The 19,377-nt window shown below is 43.7% G+C and overlaps 1 protein-coding gene across 8 annotated transcripts in view; it reads right to left on the bottom strand.

Annotated features, from left to right (window-relative positions):
* Positions 1–19,377, bottom strand: part of PHF20 (PHD finger protein 20) — a 104,235-nt gene that overhangs the window by 45,598 nt on the left and 39,260 nt on the right. For 7 of the 8 annotated variants that reach the window (XM_040330634.1, XM_040330636.1, XM_040330638.1 and 4 more), the window contains exons 2-6: positions 18,661–18,778; positions 14,311–14,482; positions 11,659–11,743; positions 10,958–11,037; positions 2,729–3,116 (exon numbers count right to left, since the gene is read on the bottom strand). In XM_040330634.1, coding sequence (XP_040186568.1) covers positions 2,729–3,116; positions 10,958–11,037; positions 11,659–11,743; positions 14,311–14,482; positions 18,661–18,743 — 808 coding nt within the window. In that variant the 5' untranslated portion in view covers positions 18,744–18,778. Of the gene's footprint in view, positions 1–2,728; positions 3,117–10,957; positions 11,038–11,658; positions 11,744–14,310; positions 14,483–18,660; positions 18,779–19,377 lie in introns of those variants that run through there. The other variant, XM_040330639.1, reaches the window with a different exon arrangement.

The raw sequence follows: 19,377 nt of genomic DNA, 5'->3' as shown, positions 1-19,377 counted from the left end.
AAAATTTAGGAAGACTTTACCAACCACTCAATAAAACGAACATATTTGAAATAAGTTGCCATGTTGTCCCATGTGCAGGCTCAGAATTAGAACTTGGCTGCCACTAGTATTTTCAGGATCCAGAGATTACATCACGACATGTACGATTCCCAATCATGTGATTATTTATACAGCTGCTTGTTGTACAAATCGCAGGAATGGATGAGCAGAAATACAAATTCTTTGACAAAAAAATCCACATACATACATTTTGTGTGTTTAGCAGTTTGCCTGGAGGGGGGCAGCTTAAACAGAAAACAGGGCCAAAATATACAGTTAGGTGCACCTATCTTAAAGGAGAAGTTCACTTTATAAGTGCATTTAATTATTTTTTTGGAGCCTGTAAGGCAGGGGTGCCCAACCAGTGACCCAGGGGCCAAATGTGGCCCGGGACCTCCTGCTCTGGGATAGTAGGCCGGCACGCCAAGATCACGGGTTGCCGGGCCCTCTATCCCAGAGAATCAAGTGTTATGAATGAAGCTGGTGGTAGAGGAAGCAAGCGATTGCAGAGCCACATACGCCGATGCTTCCTGTATAGCTCCTGTCACAGGCGTAGCACCAAATGCACGCTGCCTGGGACAGCAACAGCCAGCAATACCTAAATTAAAGAGTGTTATTAAAAGGCAAGTTTATTACGGTTATATCCTCTGTGTTGTGAGGGACACAAGACTCTGGTCTGGAACAATGGATGTTTATTCAGTACAGGCTGTACACTGCAACATGCATCTCAGGACAATACATATCTCTGCTTTCTACATGTGCTCTCTCCAAGATGGCTACTATGCCCCTTGACCATTGTCATCACTGCTGGGTGGAGCCAGCCTTAAAGTGCCAGTACATGTGGAACCCTTCAGGTATAACAATTACTAAAATCACAGTGTATATATGGGCATATCTGTTCTGCAGTGGTTTACTGGGCCACTTTCAATTGTGATCCGAAAAAGGAAAAAAAAAAATAAAGGAAAAAAAGGAAGGAAGGAAGGAAGGAAGGAAGGAAGGGTCCTCTTCCCATCTGGGTGGATCAGATGCCGCATAGAGTAGAGAGTGGGCTGTGTCCATGTCTGCTCTGCATATGTAGAGCGGACATGTACCTGTCATCCACCCGCTCCCACTCATTGTGGCCCATGACCAGTTACAAAGTCACTTAAGTGGCCCCCCGCTTCAAAAAGGCAGGGCACCCCTGCTTGTAAGGCATAGAAGATCACTGCTGCCATGCAGGTCTCCTGCAGATCTTTGTACATCTGTGTGCCCATGCATTCCGTACAGGCAAGCAAATAAGATAAAAACTCACAGGAAGCATCAATGAACTAAGAAGATCACTGCTGCCATGCAGGTCTCCTGCAGATCTTTGTACATCTGTGTGCCCATGCATTCCGTACAGGCAAGCAAATAAGATAAAAACTCACAGTAGCATTAATGAACTACCATGGTGCTCCACAGCACCATGGTAGTTGGAGAACTAGAAGCTGAAATCCACAAAGGATGATGGGGCTTGTAGTTCACACACAAAGCTGTGTAAATGGAGCCCCACACAGTCTCGCTGATTTTGACTACTTGCCGACCAGCCGCCGCAGTTATACGGCGGCAGGTCGGCTCTGCTGCGCGAGATCATGTAGCTATACGTCATCTCGCTAGGCAGCCAATAGGCGCGCGCCCCCGACGCACATGCCCGGCGGTCGCGATCACCGCCGGGCACCCGCGATCGCTCGTTACAGAGTGAGAACTGGGAGCTGTGTGTGTGTAAACACACACAGCTCCTGGTCCTGTCAGGGGGAGAAATTACTGTTCGCCGTTCATACAATGTATAAACAGCGATCTGCCATTTCCCCAAGTCAGTCCCACCCCCCCTTCAATTAGAACACACCCAGGGAACATACTTCACCCCTTCCCTGCCAGTGGCATTTTTATAGTAATCAATGCATTTTTATAGCACTGATCGCTATAAAAATGCCAATGGTTCCAAAAATGTGTCAAAAGTGGCCGCCATAAGGTCGCAGTACCGATAAAAATCGCTGATCGCCGCCATTACTAGTGAAAAAATAAATAAAAATTAATAAAATTGCCATGAAACTATGCCCTATTTAATAGATGCTATAACTTTTGCGCAAACCAATCAATAAACGCTTATTGCGATTTCTTTTTTACGAAAAATATGTAGAAGAATACGTATCTGCCTAAACTGAGGAAAAAAATTGTTTTATATATTTTTGGGGATATTAATTACAGCAAAAAAAAAATTTTTTTTCAAAATTGTCGCTCTATTTTTGTTTATAGCGCAAAAAATAAAAACCGCAGAGGTGATCAAATACCACCAAAAGAAAGCTCTATTTGTGGGAAAAAAAGGACGCCAATTTTGTTTGGGAGCCACGTCGCAGGACCGCGCAATTTTCAGTTAAAGCGACGCAGTGCCGAATCGCAAAAAGTGGCCCGGTCATTGACCAGCAATATGGTCCGGGGCTGAAGTGTTTAATAAGTGACAGCTAAAACTTTAACTTAGCCAACAAGCATTAATAAAAAGATTGTATTGGCCACTACAGACAGATGCCTCAAAGACACTTCCTAATCTATATTCCATTTGCAATCATTTAGAACCAGTTAGTGAATTCAGAATCTCCAGTACACCCATTGGGAGGAATATTGGTCATTCACATTGTGTACAAGAAAGGAAGTCAGCTTGGCCGTCGCCTACCAGATGGCAGAGAAGAAGATGAACGTTCCCGTTTCCTCCTCCGCTCTCCATTTTCCAGTGATGCTTTAAGGTTGTCAGTCTGTCCGCCCTTCTCCTCCGCCGCACGGGTTTCAGCGGGGGATTCCCTCTCATTCTCCGATATGTTTTCTTTGTCCTCCTTCTCATTTTTCACAAAGTTTTTCTCAGGGGGCTTGACTTTTTCGGTGGCAATCGGCTTCTTGTCTTTTTCTGGCTGGGATGGCTTCTTATCTGTGCTTTGAGGTTTCTCTTTCTCTATGGTGGCATTCTCTGAAGATTTTCTCTGTTCTCTAAATTTTCCCCTGTGCCTCTCAGGAGGTGAAGTGCTTTCTACGGTTTTCTCCTTTGGCTTTGAACGAGACTCATTCGCCTGAAAGGAGACAATGCTGGTCAAAGAGTGCTCCAAAAACTTACAAAGTACTAAGATACCATTTTTTATTTTATTTTCTGTATGGTATCTTCTTACAGTAATATAATAATCCCAAAAGGGGAGAATATATATATATATATATATATATATATATATATATATATATATATATATATATATATATATATATATATATATATATATATATATATATATATATATATATATATATATATATATATATACACACACACACACTAGGGCTGCGCATCTTCACTCGTCTCACGATTCGATGCGATTACGATTATCAAGTCCACGATTCGATTCGATTCGATTCGGCGATGCATCACGATGCATCACGATTACCGACGAGCTCTCACTTCCGCTTGGGCCGCCTAGGTGGCCCTTCCTCCCCGCAATCTTCTGAGACACATCACAGGTTCCAGAAGATTGCCCAGCTATGCAGGACAGCGCAGTGAGACATGTACACCTGGCTGTGAAGCTGCAAGCTGTCACAGCCGGATGCCCACAGAAGTATTGCCAGCGCCGTGGACAGAATGGAGTGTTCGGGTGGCAACATCGCTGGATTGTGGGACAGGTGAGTGTCTTTTTATTAAAAGTCAGAAGATACTTTTTTTTGTAGCTGCTGACTTTTAATGTTTTTTTTTACTGAACTCTGCTTTTAAATAAAAATAACCTCACTCCCTTAAAGTGGAGTTCCACCCAAAAGTGGAACTTCTCCTTTAAGCACTCCTCGCCCCCTGACATGCCATATTTGGCATATCATTTTTTTTGGGGGGGGGGGTCCTCTTTTTAGTGGGACTTCCTGTCCTGGCTGCCTAGGTGACTCCTTCTGTCGCCCTAGGTGGCCCCTCCATGCCAGCGATCTTCTGGGACACAGGTCCCAGAAGTTTGGCTGGCCAATGGCAGATCACAGTGCGCGCCTGGCCATGAAGCCGTAAGCTATCATGGCCGGGTGCCCACAGTAGATATGATGGCATTGAGGAGAGGAGCGGGGAAAGGTATGGGGCTCTGTGCGGTCGCATCGCTGGACCGTGGGACAAGTAAGTGTCGGTTTAATAAAAGTCACCAGCTACACTTTTGGTAGCTGCTGACTTTTACTAAACTAAAAAGCAGTGGAACTCCACTATAAAAAGTGATTAGTGCACTACAGGGTACAGGAATATACAAATGTGGCTGCTGGGAGGTCTGGAGGGATTATAATTCACAGCAAGTTCCCTGTACTGTCTGTGTTGAAATTTGAATGTGAAAAAAAGGGGAGGTACAGCGCAAAAAACTAATGTAAAAATTGAAAACCTGCACATGAGGCGCAGGTTGATATGTTGGTGGTAATGAATTGATGACACTAGAAAAAACAAATATATATAATCAATGGTTATTGGATGTAACATATGAAGGATAAACCCAATAATTATGACATATAGCTGGGAAATCTTCAGATAGTGCAAGAAAAAATTCTCTCAACAATACGTGCCAAAAGATGAAATCAATCAAAGAAATCCAAATAAATATGGTGACGTATGAGTGGGTGAAAAAAATCCACAAATAATGATCAAGTGAAAAGCTGTTGAATTATGTTGCCAGTATATAATCAATGGTATAATCATATATATAATCAATAGTTATTGGATGTAACATATGAAAGATAAACCCATAATTCAACAGCTTTTCACTTGATCATTATTTGTGGATTTTTTTCACCCACTCATACGTCACCATATTTATTTGGATTTCTTTGATTGATTTCATCTTTTGGCACGTATTGTTGAGAGAATTTTTTCTTGCACTATCTGAAGATTTCCCAGCTATATGTCATAATTATTGGGTTTATCCTTCATATGTTACATCCAATAACCATTGATTATATACATTTGTTTTTTCTAGTGTCATTAATTCATTACCACTAACATATCAACCTGCGCCTCATGTGCAGGTTTTCAATTTTTACATTAGTTTTTTGCGCTGTACCTCCCCTTTTTTTCACTTAGCTTTAAATTTGTATCTATAATTTTTGGTACCTGGCAGCACTTTTTCTGTATTCTGCGCAGTGTTTTTTTCTACTAGAAAAAGTTTTTCCTGTGTTGAAATTTCCCTGACTTCCCAAGTTCGCACATTCCAGCACACTAGGAGTTAACACAATGGAATGTGCAAACTTAGGACACCAGAGAAATGTCAACATAGAGCACATGGAGGAGGAGAAAGAATACTGCTGTAATTAAGAATCCCCTATTTGCAATACATGCCGTTCTAAACCATTTAATGGCCACTGCTGCATGTGCTGTTTAAAATATATACAGTCAGCTTCTCATACCTTCGTTTCTGTGTGTATGCTGATCTCTGTATTTCCGCACATGTGACTCTGTCCTGTCTGGCCCGCCTCTCACCACTCGTTCTCCTCTTTCCCGACTTCAGTGGGAGTTCTCAGCCCCGCCCACCGACTGTACTATAGCTATCAGATGAGAAGAGAGGCGGGCGGGGCTGAGACGTAGGAGGTGAGAGGCGGGCCGGAGCTAACATGAGAGGATTCCGGAATATACAGACAGCAATATAAGTATGAAACACTGTGTATTTTAAAAAGTACATGCAGCAGTGGCCATATAGTGTATTATAGCGGCATTTAATGCAAAATGGGTATTTTATTAGACGCGCTCGGAGCGATCTCCCGGGAGGGGCGGGGCAAGTCGGGATGACGTCACCCGACATCGATTATTGGGGCCACATGCATCGATGCCGAATCGGGGGCCCCCGAATCGCGATGCATCGATTATATTCAACACCCCTAACACACACACACACACACACACACACACACATATATATATATATATATAATATAATATAATCACACACACACCCAAAATCGTGCTATGCCTTTTAATACATACCTTGGACTGTCTACATGCCAAAAAATAAAAGGGGGGGGGGGGTAATTTGTACTGTCCTGGCATTTTTGACCCTCAAGAAATGAGGAGGCCGCCTGTACATTATAACTGATCAATTTGTATATACATACCATAGTTTGTGAACTAACTTTCCTACAGACTAAACATACACGATTTTTTTTTTTGTAGTAACCAAAGAAATGTAGAAGTACACAGTTCGGCCTAAATTTATGAAAAAAATTGTTTTGCAAAACGTTATAACACAATTGAAAAACAAAACACTTTCTCCAACTTTTCAGCTTTTTTATTTTTTGTTTATTCAGCAAGAAAAAAAAAATGGGGAGGTGATTAATCACCAATAAAAACCTACCGTATTTTCCGGCGTATAAGACGACTTTCTAACCCCTTAAAATCTTCTTAAAAGTCGGGGGTCGTCTTATACGCCGGTAACCTAACATCCTTACCTTATCCTAAGACATGTAGAATCGCGGCCGTACGTTTTTTTCAAAAGCCGCACCTCCTACGTCCGTGATAGGCGGAACACTCAGCTTCCCAGGAGACACTGTGTTTAGTGTCCGCCTATCACGGAGGCCCTCTCGTCCTCGGAACACTGAACACAGTGCCTCCTGGGAAGCTGACTGTTCCGTGATAGGCGGAACAGTCAGCTTCCCAGGAGGCACTGTGTTCAGTGTTCGCCTATCACGGAGGTCCTTTCATCCGAGGACGAGAGGGCCTCCGTGATAGGCGGACACTAAACACAGGGCCTCCATGATAGGCAGACACTAAACACAGTGTCTCCTGGGAAGCTGAGGAGGCGCGGCTTTTGAAAAAACGTACAATACGGCCGAGATTCTGCATGTCTTAGGATAAGGTAAGGGAACAGCGAGTCTGGCATGTAATGGGGCACAGTCTGGCATGTAATGGTGGCACCGTGAGACGAGGCATGACTAGTAGGAAGGGGGTAGTCTTATACGGCGAGTATATCCCAAAACCAACATTTTGGCTGGAAAATTAGGGGGTCGTCTTATACGCCGGCAAATACGGTATTTTTTTTTTTTATTATTTATAAAAATTGGGTGCAGTGTGGCATGACTGCGTAATTGTCATACAAAGTGTGACAGTACTGAAAGCTGAAAATTTGCGTGGGCAGGAAAGGGGGAAAAAAGTGCTCGGTATTAAAGTGGTTAGATCAGGGGTTTCAGGATTTCTCAAAAAGTTTAACTATCGTTCAGAATGTTTGAAACATACTTATTTATCATGAACCAGGATAGTTTAGCCTTGATTAAGCCCTGGTTCACACCACAGATGGGTGCAATTGGGATTCAGATTTTATTGCGGCTTGTGACATTTAATATAAACTTCATGCAAGTCACAATGAAATTGCAATAAAAAATAGCGCAGGAACCTTTTGCAGTCGCTGCAATGTAACTTGAGTCACAACAATTTCAACTGTTCCATTGCCGACAATAGGGTGCGACTTGTCATGCAATTTTGACCTGTAAAATCACCCTGGTGGGAACCAGGGCCAAGTCAAATGGTATTGTGACCTCTACAACCTTGCAATAGAATTTTGCTGCCATGGAGATGACATTAATTGGTCTTCTCAGGTGTCTTGGGGTATTCTCCACCAGGCTGCATAGCAAGCTTATTTTAAGGAGGGATTTTTTTTTGTTTTTTTTTTAAATTGACATGGGTGAGGGACTAAAGATATAAACCTGGAATCAAAAGCGCAGCACCTTTGGCGCTTCCAAACATATGTCAACCACTACCCAATTACACAAGAGATTACCACTTGCCCCATTTGAATCTTAGGCTCTGTACACACGGTCGGACAAAACCGATGAAAACGGACTGAAGTTTCATCGGTCCAAACCGACTGTGTGTGGGCCCCATCGGTCAGTTATCCTTCGGTCGAAAAATGTAGAACTTGCTTTAAAATTGAACCGATGGACGCCTAACCGATCGGTCAAAACCGACGGTTAGTACGCAAAAGCATCGGTTCAAAACCCACGCATGCTCAGAATCAAGTCGACGCATGCTTGGAAGCATTGAACTTCATTTTTCTCAGCACGTCATTGTGTTTTACGTCACCGCGTTGGACTCGATCGGTTTTTAAACTGATGGTGTGTAGGCACGTCAGACCATCAGTCAGCTTCATCGGTTAACCGCTCCTTCGGACCGTTCTCATTGGATGGACCGACCGTGTGGACAGGGCTTTAGTGCCAAGACACCCTACATTCACAGCCCACTGATATTCAATTATACTCCCACCCCCTTCAATTATGTACAAAAATGGGAGCAGATCCTGTTACAGAGCTACACCCCAAGGACTGGGTCCAAATCTAAATCATGTTCACAAAACATTAAGGCCCCGTACACACGAGAGGATCTATCCGCTGGAATTGATCTGCGGATCAGTTTCAGCGGATAGATCCGCTGGTGTGTACATCCCAGCGGCTCTTTTTTCGCGGATTTTTTTCGGCCCGACCGATTTCCAGCAGATAAAAATTTCTTAGCATGCTAAGAAATCTATCCGCTGGAATCGGCTTCAGCGGATCGATCCAGTGGTCTGTACAGACTCACCGGATCGATCCGTCCAATTCCCTCCCTCGCATGCGTCGTAATGATTCGACGCATGCGTGGGTATCCTTATATGACAGCGTCGCGAGCGTCATCATCGCGGCGACACGTCATCGCGAAGGGATTTCGGCGCGGATTTCGATCCGATGGTGAGTACACTCCATCGGATCCAAATCCGGGGAAATCCTCGAGAGGATTTATCCGCGGATACGGTCCGGCGGACCGTATCCGCGGATCAATCCTCTCGTCTGTACCCGGCATAATAGAAAATGAAGTATTGCTCCGATGGTCCTCAGTGGTTAGTTGGTGCATATTACACCCAGCAATCCCGCTTCCCGGTTTCGTGGCTGTTCAGACATAAGCACCATTTTTACAAGCCCTGACGATCAAAGGCTGTGGCCCTGAAGTGTACAGAATCCCATGAATTCTTTTACAAGTAATCATTTACCATGAATCTTTCTGAAACTCTTCTAGATCAGAAACCTGCTGGTACTTCAAAGTACCAATTTACACTCATGACTCGTGTTCCAACAGCTTAGAAACAGACAATTGCTAATATATATTGGTCTCAGAGACCCAATACGTGTAAGAGGTTAAATCCAGGAGTACAATTACCTAGCGAGACATTAACAGCTTAGCTTCAAGGCTCCATACCCAAGTTCCACCAGGTCTGGGAACCGTGGGTTACCATTTACCTGCTGACTTTGATCTTCTATGACTGTCAGCTATCCCAACAATAGATGAGAATCCTCCCAGGCCAAGCAGGCTTTTTTTCTACCTATTATACCTAATCCCTTTCCTATTATTTCTATATTCTTCCCAACCTTTCTCCTGAAGACCCTCTTCTCTGCCACTTTAGTGCCAGGGAGGAGTCTGTGGTCCTCATGTCTTGGTCAGTAGAGTGTAAGTAGAGTGCAATGGAAGAATCCTATCCATTTGGCTCTGAATAAGGGGGGGGGGGGAAATCACACTTGAAATGCATAAGCAAAAATTTGTGTTTGTCCTTGAATTTCACTATGGTTGCACCGCATTATACCAAGGAACCTCTGTACCATTTCCTACTTGAAAATTATCTAAAAATATCGAATAAAAACGACTACTAAAGAACAGTAGACAATTAGACCACTGGGGGGGGGGGGGGGGGGAGAGGAAAAAGGGATTTTGTCGGTGCAATTAATATTTTTGTAACAATGAGAAAGAAAACGTCTTTACTAAATGTATAAGAACACAAAGTAATTTTATTAAATACAAAATCAAGAAAAACACTGATCCTGTTAAGTATTTAGAACACAATATGACGGTCATGATTTAGCAGGTTGTGGTTATGCCAAAATGGAAAATGTGGGAACTCTGCGACTTTTCCATCTTGGCATAACCGTAACCTGCTATATCATGACCATCATATTGCGTTATAAATACTTAACAGGATCAGTGTTTTTATTGATTTTGTATTTAATAAAATTATTTTGTATTTTTATACATTGACTAAAGACGATTTCTCATTGTTACAAAAATATTAATTGCACCGACAAAATCCCTTTTTCCTTTCCACCCCCAGTGTTCTAATATTTTTGTTTGGGGTTTATTATTTTTGGGGGTTCTCATTTGTGTTTGGACCATTTTAGTATAAAACAGTAGACAATGTCACTAATCAAAGGCAGGCCATAGAGATGGTGCGATTTTCTTTCCACGGGTTGCAGGAAAGAAGAAGAATAAAAAAAAAAAAATGCTTGATTCCCCAATCAACACAATCCCACAGAGCCATTGTAAGGAAGAGATGCGGGGAGCCACCCCAGCCAGTGATTATTGCTAGCGGCTACAGCCACTGGCAATGACAGCATGCTGAAAGGCCGACATGTTGGTAGTATCACTTGGGTACATTCAGCCAGCCCCATATATGGTTCAAATCTCGGCCGGTCCCTGCTGAACCATTCAGACAGTCTATGGCCGACTTTATAGTTGGACCCCTTTCACACTGAGGCGCTCGAAAATGGCCCATAAAACATCAGGCATTTTTGCCGTGTGCTTTTTTTTTTTTTTTTTTTAAAGCCACGTGACTCAAAAGAAACATTTTGCGGTGCTTTTCAGGCACTTTGCATTCATTTCACTGGGCAGAGGCTTTTTTGGAGGTGCTCCAAACATGCTCCCTTGCAGGACTTTCCACCGCCCCAGTGTGAAAGGATCCATTGATATTAATGGCAAGTAGTTTTCAGGAACTTCATGCGTTTTTTTTTTAAATTAAAGCGTGAAAGCGCCTCAATATGGAAAGGGGTTCAATTGTGATGTACCTAGAGATGTATATATTGGTGAAAAGGAGGGGGGGGGGAAACCACGCACACAATACCACAGTTAACGTACCTGATCCTTGGAAAAGGCCTTTACGTGAATATTTTTGACGGTTTGAACAACACCATCAAAAAATTTAACTGTGTAAGTGCCTAAAACCAAGAAGAATAAAAGTTCAGTTAAGTGATCACATTTGGTTTAAAGAGACATACATCAGAAAAAGAGGACATGAGGAGTTGGAATGCATCAGGTTTTTAAAAACCTGCAGATATTCTTTTTATTTTTCTAGCAAAAAATTGCAATTTTAACTTGACAAAAATAGGCCAGGTCAAGTGTTTAAAGCTTGACAGGGTTGGTATCCATTTACTTGGCTTAAAATCTTATATTTTAACAATTTTGTCGAGAGAGATCGAGAGAGAGAGATCGAGAGATCGAGAGATCGAGAGAGATCGAGAGAGAATATTCTCTAGGGCAGGGATATGCAATTAGCGGACCTCCAGCTGTTGCAGAACTACAAGTCCCATGCATGAGGCATAGCAAGACTGACAGCCACAAGCATGATGGGACGTGTAGTTTTCCCAACAGATGGAGGTCCGCTAATTGCATATCCCTGCTCTAGGGCCTCTGCTTTAGATAAATGTTTGGGGGTTGTAGGGGGGAAAAAAAAAATACTGCATAAATACAGATTGTTACATGTAAACAATTTGCCAAAAAAAAATAAAAATAATGCATGGTTTTTAACTGGTAAAGCCATAAAGAAACATTGCCCTTACCATCCTTGTTTACAGATGTTATTTTTGCTGGGTAGAATCGGCAGTCAGACCAACAGGCCAAGACTTGTTCATTCACACGAAACGCCTAAAACAAAAAAAATAATAGGCCATAGTAATTTAGACATTTCTGATTGGATCCCTACAAACTGGGGAGGGACTTGACATCCACACCCATCTTTGAACATTTAAGAGAACGTAGTAAAAAACAAATACAATAATCAAGATGGGAGTTCCAAAAACAACAGTTCCCCCCGAATGTAAACTGACATTACATTTAAAGGGCAACTCCACTTTCGTGATGAAAAAAAATAGCAAATGAAGAAAAAAAAAATATAGCACATAATTGCAACACTAATCATATTGTTATTGAATGTTAATAAAAATGACCTTTCCTTTTCAATCTGTAGCCACTGTCATTTTCTGAGAAAGCATTGCAATATGGCTACCTGGAGTTGTTCTGTATACAGAGTGTGTACGGACCACTCCATAGAAACAATTTCCTGCTTGTGCGATTGGCTCACCAATTTTCTTAGTCCAAGTCTGCACTAAGATACAAGTCAGATTTCAGGCATCCCCTGCAACAAACGTCATTTTTGGAGAGATACCTTTAAGTCTAAAGGAATGCAGGCCCATCAGATTTCCTCATTAGAGCCCTGCAGCTGCACACCTGACAGTTAATTATGAAACCACTCCCATTAGACCCACTCGGTACAGAGGCACAGACAAACACACATGGATTTCTTCTGAACAACAAAAAGGTAGGAATCTGCAACAAATGTTGCTATAATCCTTCCAATGTACATCGATCACCCAAAGGGGAATGTTTTTTTTCCTCTCAACAAAAGTGGAGTTACTCTTTAAAGCAGGGGTATTAAATTAAAATTCATGGTCCAGTCAGTAAAAAAAAATTTCAGCCGAGGTCTGAATAATGTTGGACACTCAATGGCACCACTGCACAATGGCAAACGTTGCGCATTTTTGCGAGTGCCACAGTACCATGCAGCTTGGTACCGTGTTTCTGCTTATAAGGCAGCCCACTGCAATAAAGGGGCCTCCTACACGCAGGACGCAATAATGTGAAGCTAGCCTGAGATACTTCACATCACAATCCTATTCATTAAATCAGTGTTCTCAGTCCCCCTGCACATCACAGTCCTCGCGCCCCCCCCCCCCCCTCACATTCTTGTCTGTGGGCCCCCCTACTTCAAATTGCAGTTCCCAGCACCTCTTCACATTCCTGTCCTTACCCCCTTGATAGCACCCCCCTTTTCACATTTCTGTCATCAGCCCATTTATAGCGCCCCCTTAACCCTGCATCCCCTTTACAGCACTCCCCTCCCTTCACATTCCTGTCCTCACCCCCTTTATAGCAGCCACCTTAAAACCGCAATCCCCAGCCCCCCTTCACATAACTATCCTCCCCCCCCCCCCCCCCCTCAACTTATTGTCCTCACCACCCTTCCCATTCCTGTCCTCACCCCCTTTATAGCACCCCCTCACATTCCTGTCCTGAGCCCCCCTTTATAGCAACTCCCCTCACATTCCTGTCCTGACCCCCTTTATAGGAAACCCCCACCCCCACACATTTCTGTCCTCACCCCCTTTATAGCCCCCCCTCACATGCCTGTCCTCAACCCCTTTATAGCACCACCCCCCCCCCCCACATTTCTGTCCTCAAACCCCTTTAGAGCACCTTTTTCGAATTCCTGTTCTCACTCCCTTTGTAGAACCCCTCCATTACAGTTTCTGATCCCCCCCCCCCCCCCTCCGTCCTTCATAACAGTAACAGTGCCCTCTTCCCCATCTTACCTTACAGAGGGCACAGCAGCTGACATCAGAGGCACAGCATAGTAGGAGGCACACTAGCCGACATCGGAAGTGCAGCAAAAGGATTGACGCAGGGCAGGACCTGCCCAGCTAGCTGATTGGTTGTTAGAATGCAGGGCGGTTCTAGCAACCAGTTAGCTGGGTCAGCCCCCGCCCTCCGTGCATCGCTGTGCTGCTCTTCTGATGTCAGCTCTGTAAGGCCGCATTCACACCTGAGCGTAGCGTTTTCAGTCTTTTTTTTCGGTGTTTTGTCGCACGTTTGCATACAGCATTGTCCGACGTTTTTGAACTTCGTCGTTTTTTATTTTAGCCAATAGGAAAAATGATCATCTCTCATCACTTGTTGCTATGTTTGTAGATTTTTTTTATCTTCTTCCTGGGTGAATGTTCCATTTCACAAAACAGATTAAAGTGACAAAACGCCCGTAGAAACGCTCGTTGTCGCTTGAATCGAGCGTTTCCATTAGTTTCTATGGGAATACAAACGTTCAAAAACACCCAAATCACGCAAGAAAAAAGGGTCCAAACTTGTTTGAGCTTCAGGCGTTCAACTTCAGGAGTTTTGGAGTGGAGATGTGAATCATCTCCATAGAGAATAATGTATTTTTTCCCCCTCTAGCGTTTTATAGCTTCAGGCTACATAACGCTCAGGTGTGAATGCAGCCTAAAGACAAAAGAGCCAGTGGGCAGCAGCAGCAGCTGAAGAAAAAGCAGATCCTAAATGGCGCGACTGCGGCAGGGCCGGACGGAGCATTGTCGCAGTCCGGACTTGGCCCGCGGTCCTCCATTTAGTGATGCCTGATTTAAAGTAAATAAATGAATTACCACAGGGGGGTCCTCTTCTATTAGGCCTTCCCTTCTTAGCTGTATCTTCTCTAAGGGACGGAGGTATGGGCTGTCCCAGCAAAACCATTCATCGTATCTGTGATTCCATCGTTTAAAATGGATCAGAACTTTACCTTCTTCATAGTCTATTTCTTCAATATGGGCGGCATACCTACAAAGGTAACAGTTAGGCTATTAGGAAGGGATTAAGGTAGATTTTTACTTTTGCAGCAAAAACACCACTTTATATTCGTTACATGTTCCCATTCGCATTACTAAGCCAAACCTTTTATCTTGCTTTACCCCTTCATGAGGGTAAAAACAATCCTAATGCCTGAACATAGTTTTTGCAACCATTTAGTGTATCCAAGTGAATAATACATATTTATATCTATCTCGCTCTTTCACACTGGAGTTTCGTATGTCCGTTTTTCCTTCATCAACAGATGGAGGAAAAAGGCACAGCAATATATTTCTATGGGCAATCGGATGTTAGAGCCTTCGTTGACCTCCCTTTAGGAAAATGGAAGAAAGCCCTATTTTTTTTCCCGAAAAAAAGAAAAAAGCTATATGGATGTCAAAAATGGGCATTCCTTTAACATCCGCTTGCTCGCTGTTGATCCCCGCTGAGCTGGCAGATGACAGGAGCGGGCCCTGCCCTGTCAGATCTTTCTCCTCTATGGGGGTGTTCATTTATATCCAATCCACAGACAGATGGAAAAAAAAAAAAAGGATTTTCCTTCTTCTGCAGAAACGGATACGTGTATGTCCGCATTTCATCCGAAAACAGATGGATGAGAAACAGACATACAGTCCGCATGTGTGAAAGGGCCTTAGAAGCCGTCGCCCACCGGCGTCCTAAAAACTGATGAGTCATCAGCAGGGTTCCCCAGCTGAATGTAAAAACAATTGCCGGCAATTAAAAATTCTGGGGGGGGGGGGGGGGGGGGGGGACCAAAAAAAAAAAAAAGATACTTATCTTAAGGGGAACCCAACAGCAAAGTAAAGGGGTTAAAAAAAAAAAAAAAAGGGGGAAAGGAAAAAGAGCGGTGTAGTGTCATACCCCCCCCCCCAATCTATTCCAGACCCTTATCCAAGCATGCAGCCTGACAGACCAGGAAAAGGCTGTAAAGGGGGGCTGAAGGTTGTGAGAAAGCGGGCCTCTGCCTCAAATCATATCAGGCCAAATGCGCTCAAAATGGGGGCCTCTGCACTGCCCCCCCCAGAGTGCCTTGTCCCCATGTTGATGTTTATTCCAACCCAAAATACACTTATGCTGATGTTTGAACCTTTAACCCAAACTAACCCAGCCTGAGATCAAACCATGTTTACATTTTTGGAAATTTTTTACATTTTTCATCTTTAGCATGAGAAAAAGTTACAACATCTTTCTCTCCATTCAAGAGGAACCAAGGCTGCAAGTGAGCCTAGTCATTGTGCTCCCAGCTCAAACATATACAGCCTAAAGGAGGAATGGAGGAAGACTCATTCGGGGAGGCCATATATACGTGGGCAGGAAGGGGTTAAAGTGACATTACAAACTTTGTGCTTTTTTTTTTTTTTTTTAACACAAGTAAAAGATCCCAACAAAGTCCCTTTCATCATGCTCATCCGCTGTTCTTTTAGATAGCCGCTACCCGGCCTACTGCGCAGGCACGGCCAAAGCGACGATACCTCTGCTTTTAAAATTCAAAAAGTGTTATGACTTCCAAATACTGCATTTCACTATATAAGCCAAGTTTATCGTAATAACTGTGAAAAGCAAGACTCCGGTGGGAGTATAAAGAGGTCAGCTTGCCAACTTCTTACTCTAGGCTTACTGCGATCAAGTGCGGGTGTACCAAGATGGTTGTGAGGCAATGCGACTTTGGCCGCGCATCGTGAATGCGCAATAGGCACCGTCCATTGTCGCTTCTTTTGACAGCTGTCAGCGCAAGATCCCGGTATGCCAGCTATTAGATAGGGAAATTGCTGCTACTTAAAGTGGAGGTTCACCCGAAAAGTCAATTTTTAACATTAGATTGATGCTCGTTTTGTCTAGGGGAATCGGGTGTTTTTTTTTAATCGAAGCTGTACTTACCGTTTTAGAGATAGATCTTCTCCGCCGCTTCCGCCGCTTCCAGGTATGGGCTGCGGGACTGGGCGTTCCTATTTGATTGACAGTCTTCCGACGGTCGCAAACATCGCGTCACGATTTTCCGAAAGTAGCCGAACGTCGGTGCCGTATAGAGCCGCACCGACGTTCGGCTTCTTTCGGCTACTCGTGACGCGATGGATGCGACCGTCGGAAGCTTGTCAATCAAATAGGAACGGCCAGTCCCGCAGACCATACCCGGAAGCGGAGGAGAAGATGTATCTCTAAAACGGTAAGTACAGCTTCGATTTTTGTGAACTCCCGCTTTAAGCTTTGCCTGGTTCTGTGTCCTGTGCCCTCTGATTCCCATGATAAGCTACCAGATTTTAACAGTAAGACTGCTATACATTTTTGTTAATAAATCAGTTGCTTTTATTCAAACTTGGATCCGGTCTTACTGTTTGCCTAGTCAGTCTGGGGGAGGGGAGTGCAAGATGTACTAGCAGATTTAGGTACCCTAACAAATTGAAGCTAAAATGCCATCTAATACTTTATAAAACAGTTACAGCAAACTTTTTTCCTTCATTTGGGATAAAGTCAAGCTACATTCACACCAGCAAGTCGGGCAGATGCAAACTGTATTGGCAGGAACTTTGATTTCTGCTGCAGCTTAATGCAACTAGTTGCCTTCGCCAGCCCTGTTGACTGTAATGACAGGTCACGGGCGGCTGCAGGTATTTGTGGCTGTATGCTCAGCCAGCAACTACCTGCAGTGATCGCTGCTGGATACACAAAGTGCATCACCAGAGGCAATCGCCTCACAAAGTGTATCACAGTGATCACCAGAGGTAATCACTGGCTGTGCAAAAAGAAGCCAACAGCTGTGACCGCCAGTGACCCGTCAATACGGCAAAAGGGTCTGGCGGCTGCACCTAGCCGCTCAAAGCCGCAGCCAGAAAATTCTTGTTGCTACAATTTGCCTAAATTGGTGGTGTAAATGTAGCCTTACATAAAGAGTTGACCATTGTAAGCACCCCTATCAGGGGCAAATTATCTGAACCCTTTAACTGCTACATTCGAAGGACAGCTTGTTTTGTCTTTGCTGGTAATCCTGCCCTTTTCCTGGGTTCCCATGATTGTGCTGACCACAGTTATCATGGCTGCTGAGTCATACCATGGTCAGTTTATGTGACACCAATCATCCTGCTGTGTGTTTTGAGTCTCTCCTCTCTCTCCCCTTTCCTCCCTGCCTGTCATTGTGGGAGCCGATCTCCTCTTCACCCCTCCAGCTGCTATGTAGAATAAAATACTTGACAATGCTAAATACCTTTTCCTCACTCCACAGCTGTGCGGTCATGCGATTCCCTCCGCTCTCTTTCCCCAATCTTAGGAGAGCCACGGGAAAGGCTGAGATTCCCCTCCGACATCAGCCAGGAGGAGAAGGAGGTCACATGGCCACACAGCGGTGGTGAGTGAAAAAGGTATTTAGCATTATCAAGTATTTTATTCTACATAGCAGCTGGAGGGGTGGGGAGGAGATCGGCTCCCACAATGACAGGCAGGGAGGAAAGGAGAGAGACTCGAACACACAGCAGGATGATTGGTGTCACATAAACTGACCATGGTATGACTCAGCAGCCATGATAACTGTGGTCAGCACAATCATGGGAACCCAGGAAAAAGGCAGGATTAACCAGGTATTTCACAGTATAGAAAGGGACAAATTAGATGGCACAAGCACTGTGCTAGAGATCATGCCTTAAAGGAACAGGATCCTGTTATTGTTTTGGGCACAACCACTTTGAGCAATTTGTTTTTTGTTTAACCAGCAGGTTGGGAAAATAAATAAATATTAATAATAATAATAATAATAATAATAATAATAATAAATAATAATAAATAATAATCCAATCCACACATTTGAGGTTGGTGAGGGAATCCTCCCCACTATATCATTGTACCGACAGCACGGAGACTTCCCCCACTGTCAGAATACACTGATCCACACTGCAGTCTATAACCTGCAGCACTGATCAAGTGGCTAAAATCCAGCAGGGGGGTTAAAACAGAAGTCAAAACGGTAAATTGACATCAGTTCAACCACAGTGGCCAGACCAGGTTTACATTTTTGTCCATATATGGGCAGCTTTACTGACAGGATTACCTTGTGTAAAAAATCTGAGACTTGGTAAGCTACAATAAAAATGTTTACTTTTGGATTTAATAATGCTTTAAAAATGACTGCAAATATAAAACAAGGACCAACAAAAGCGTACCATTTCTTCAGTCTATCGCGTGCTTCCAGTTGTGCTCCAACTTCAAAAGTGATCCCTCTTCGGTTAGGTGGGTGCTTAGTCATTCTATACGCTGGCCTTTATCCCGAGCCATTCAAGCCTGAAAGACAGAAAAACTGCAGTTAACAGAATGAATCTTCTAGTCGGGGTAAGCAACCTCAGCCCTCTAGCCGTTTTGAAACTACAAGTCCCATGAGACATTGCAAGACCCAGACAGACAATCACAGGCATGACTCCTAGAGGCATGATGGGATTTGTAGTTTCACCACAGCTGGAGTGCCAAGGTTGCCTCCCCCTGTTCTAGCGAATACACAAGAGCTTTATAATCTATAACATGCACATGGATCGGGGGGTTTTAAAAGCACAGCTCAACTGTGGGGTTTTACCCCCCCCCTCCAACCTTACATGTGAACAAACTTTACAAGTTTTATAGGCTACCAGGAGCAAGGCTGGGTGGTGAGGGGGATGCGCTTTCCTGCTGACTACTAAATGCTGGGATATCATGCAATGGGGTTAAACGCTTAAAGTGGAGGTTCCATAAAAAAAAAAAAAAAAATTTTGCTTTAAACTGTAGCTTACGACGAAAAAAGAAAAAAAAAATTTTTTTTTTTACTCATCTGGAAATGCCTGTTGCTATGCGGTCCCACAAAATCTGCCTTTGGATCCACCTAGGAGTCTGACATCGGCTCCCTCTAATGC

Source organism: Rana temporaria, chromosome 12, assembly GCF_905171775.1.
Source record: "Rana temporaria chromosome 12, aRanTem1.1, whole genome shotgun sequence".
In the NCBI taxonomy this organism is placed as follows: Eukaryota; Metazoa; Chordata; class Amphibia; order Anura; family Ranidae; genus Rana; species Rana temporaria.
This window is presented reverse-complemented; position numbering and strand designations above follow the sequence as displayed.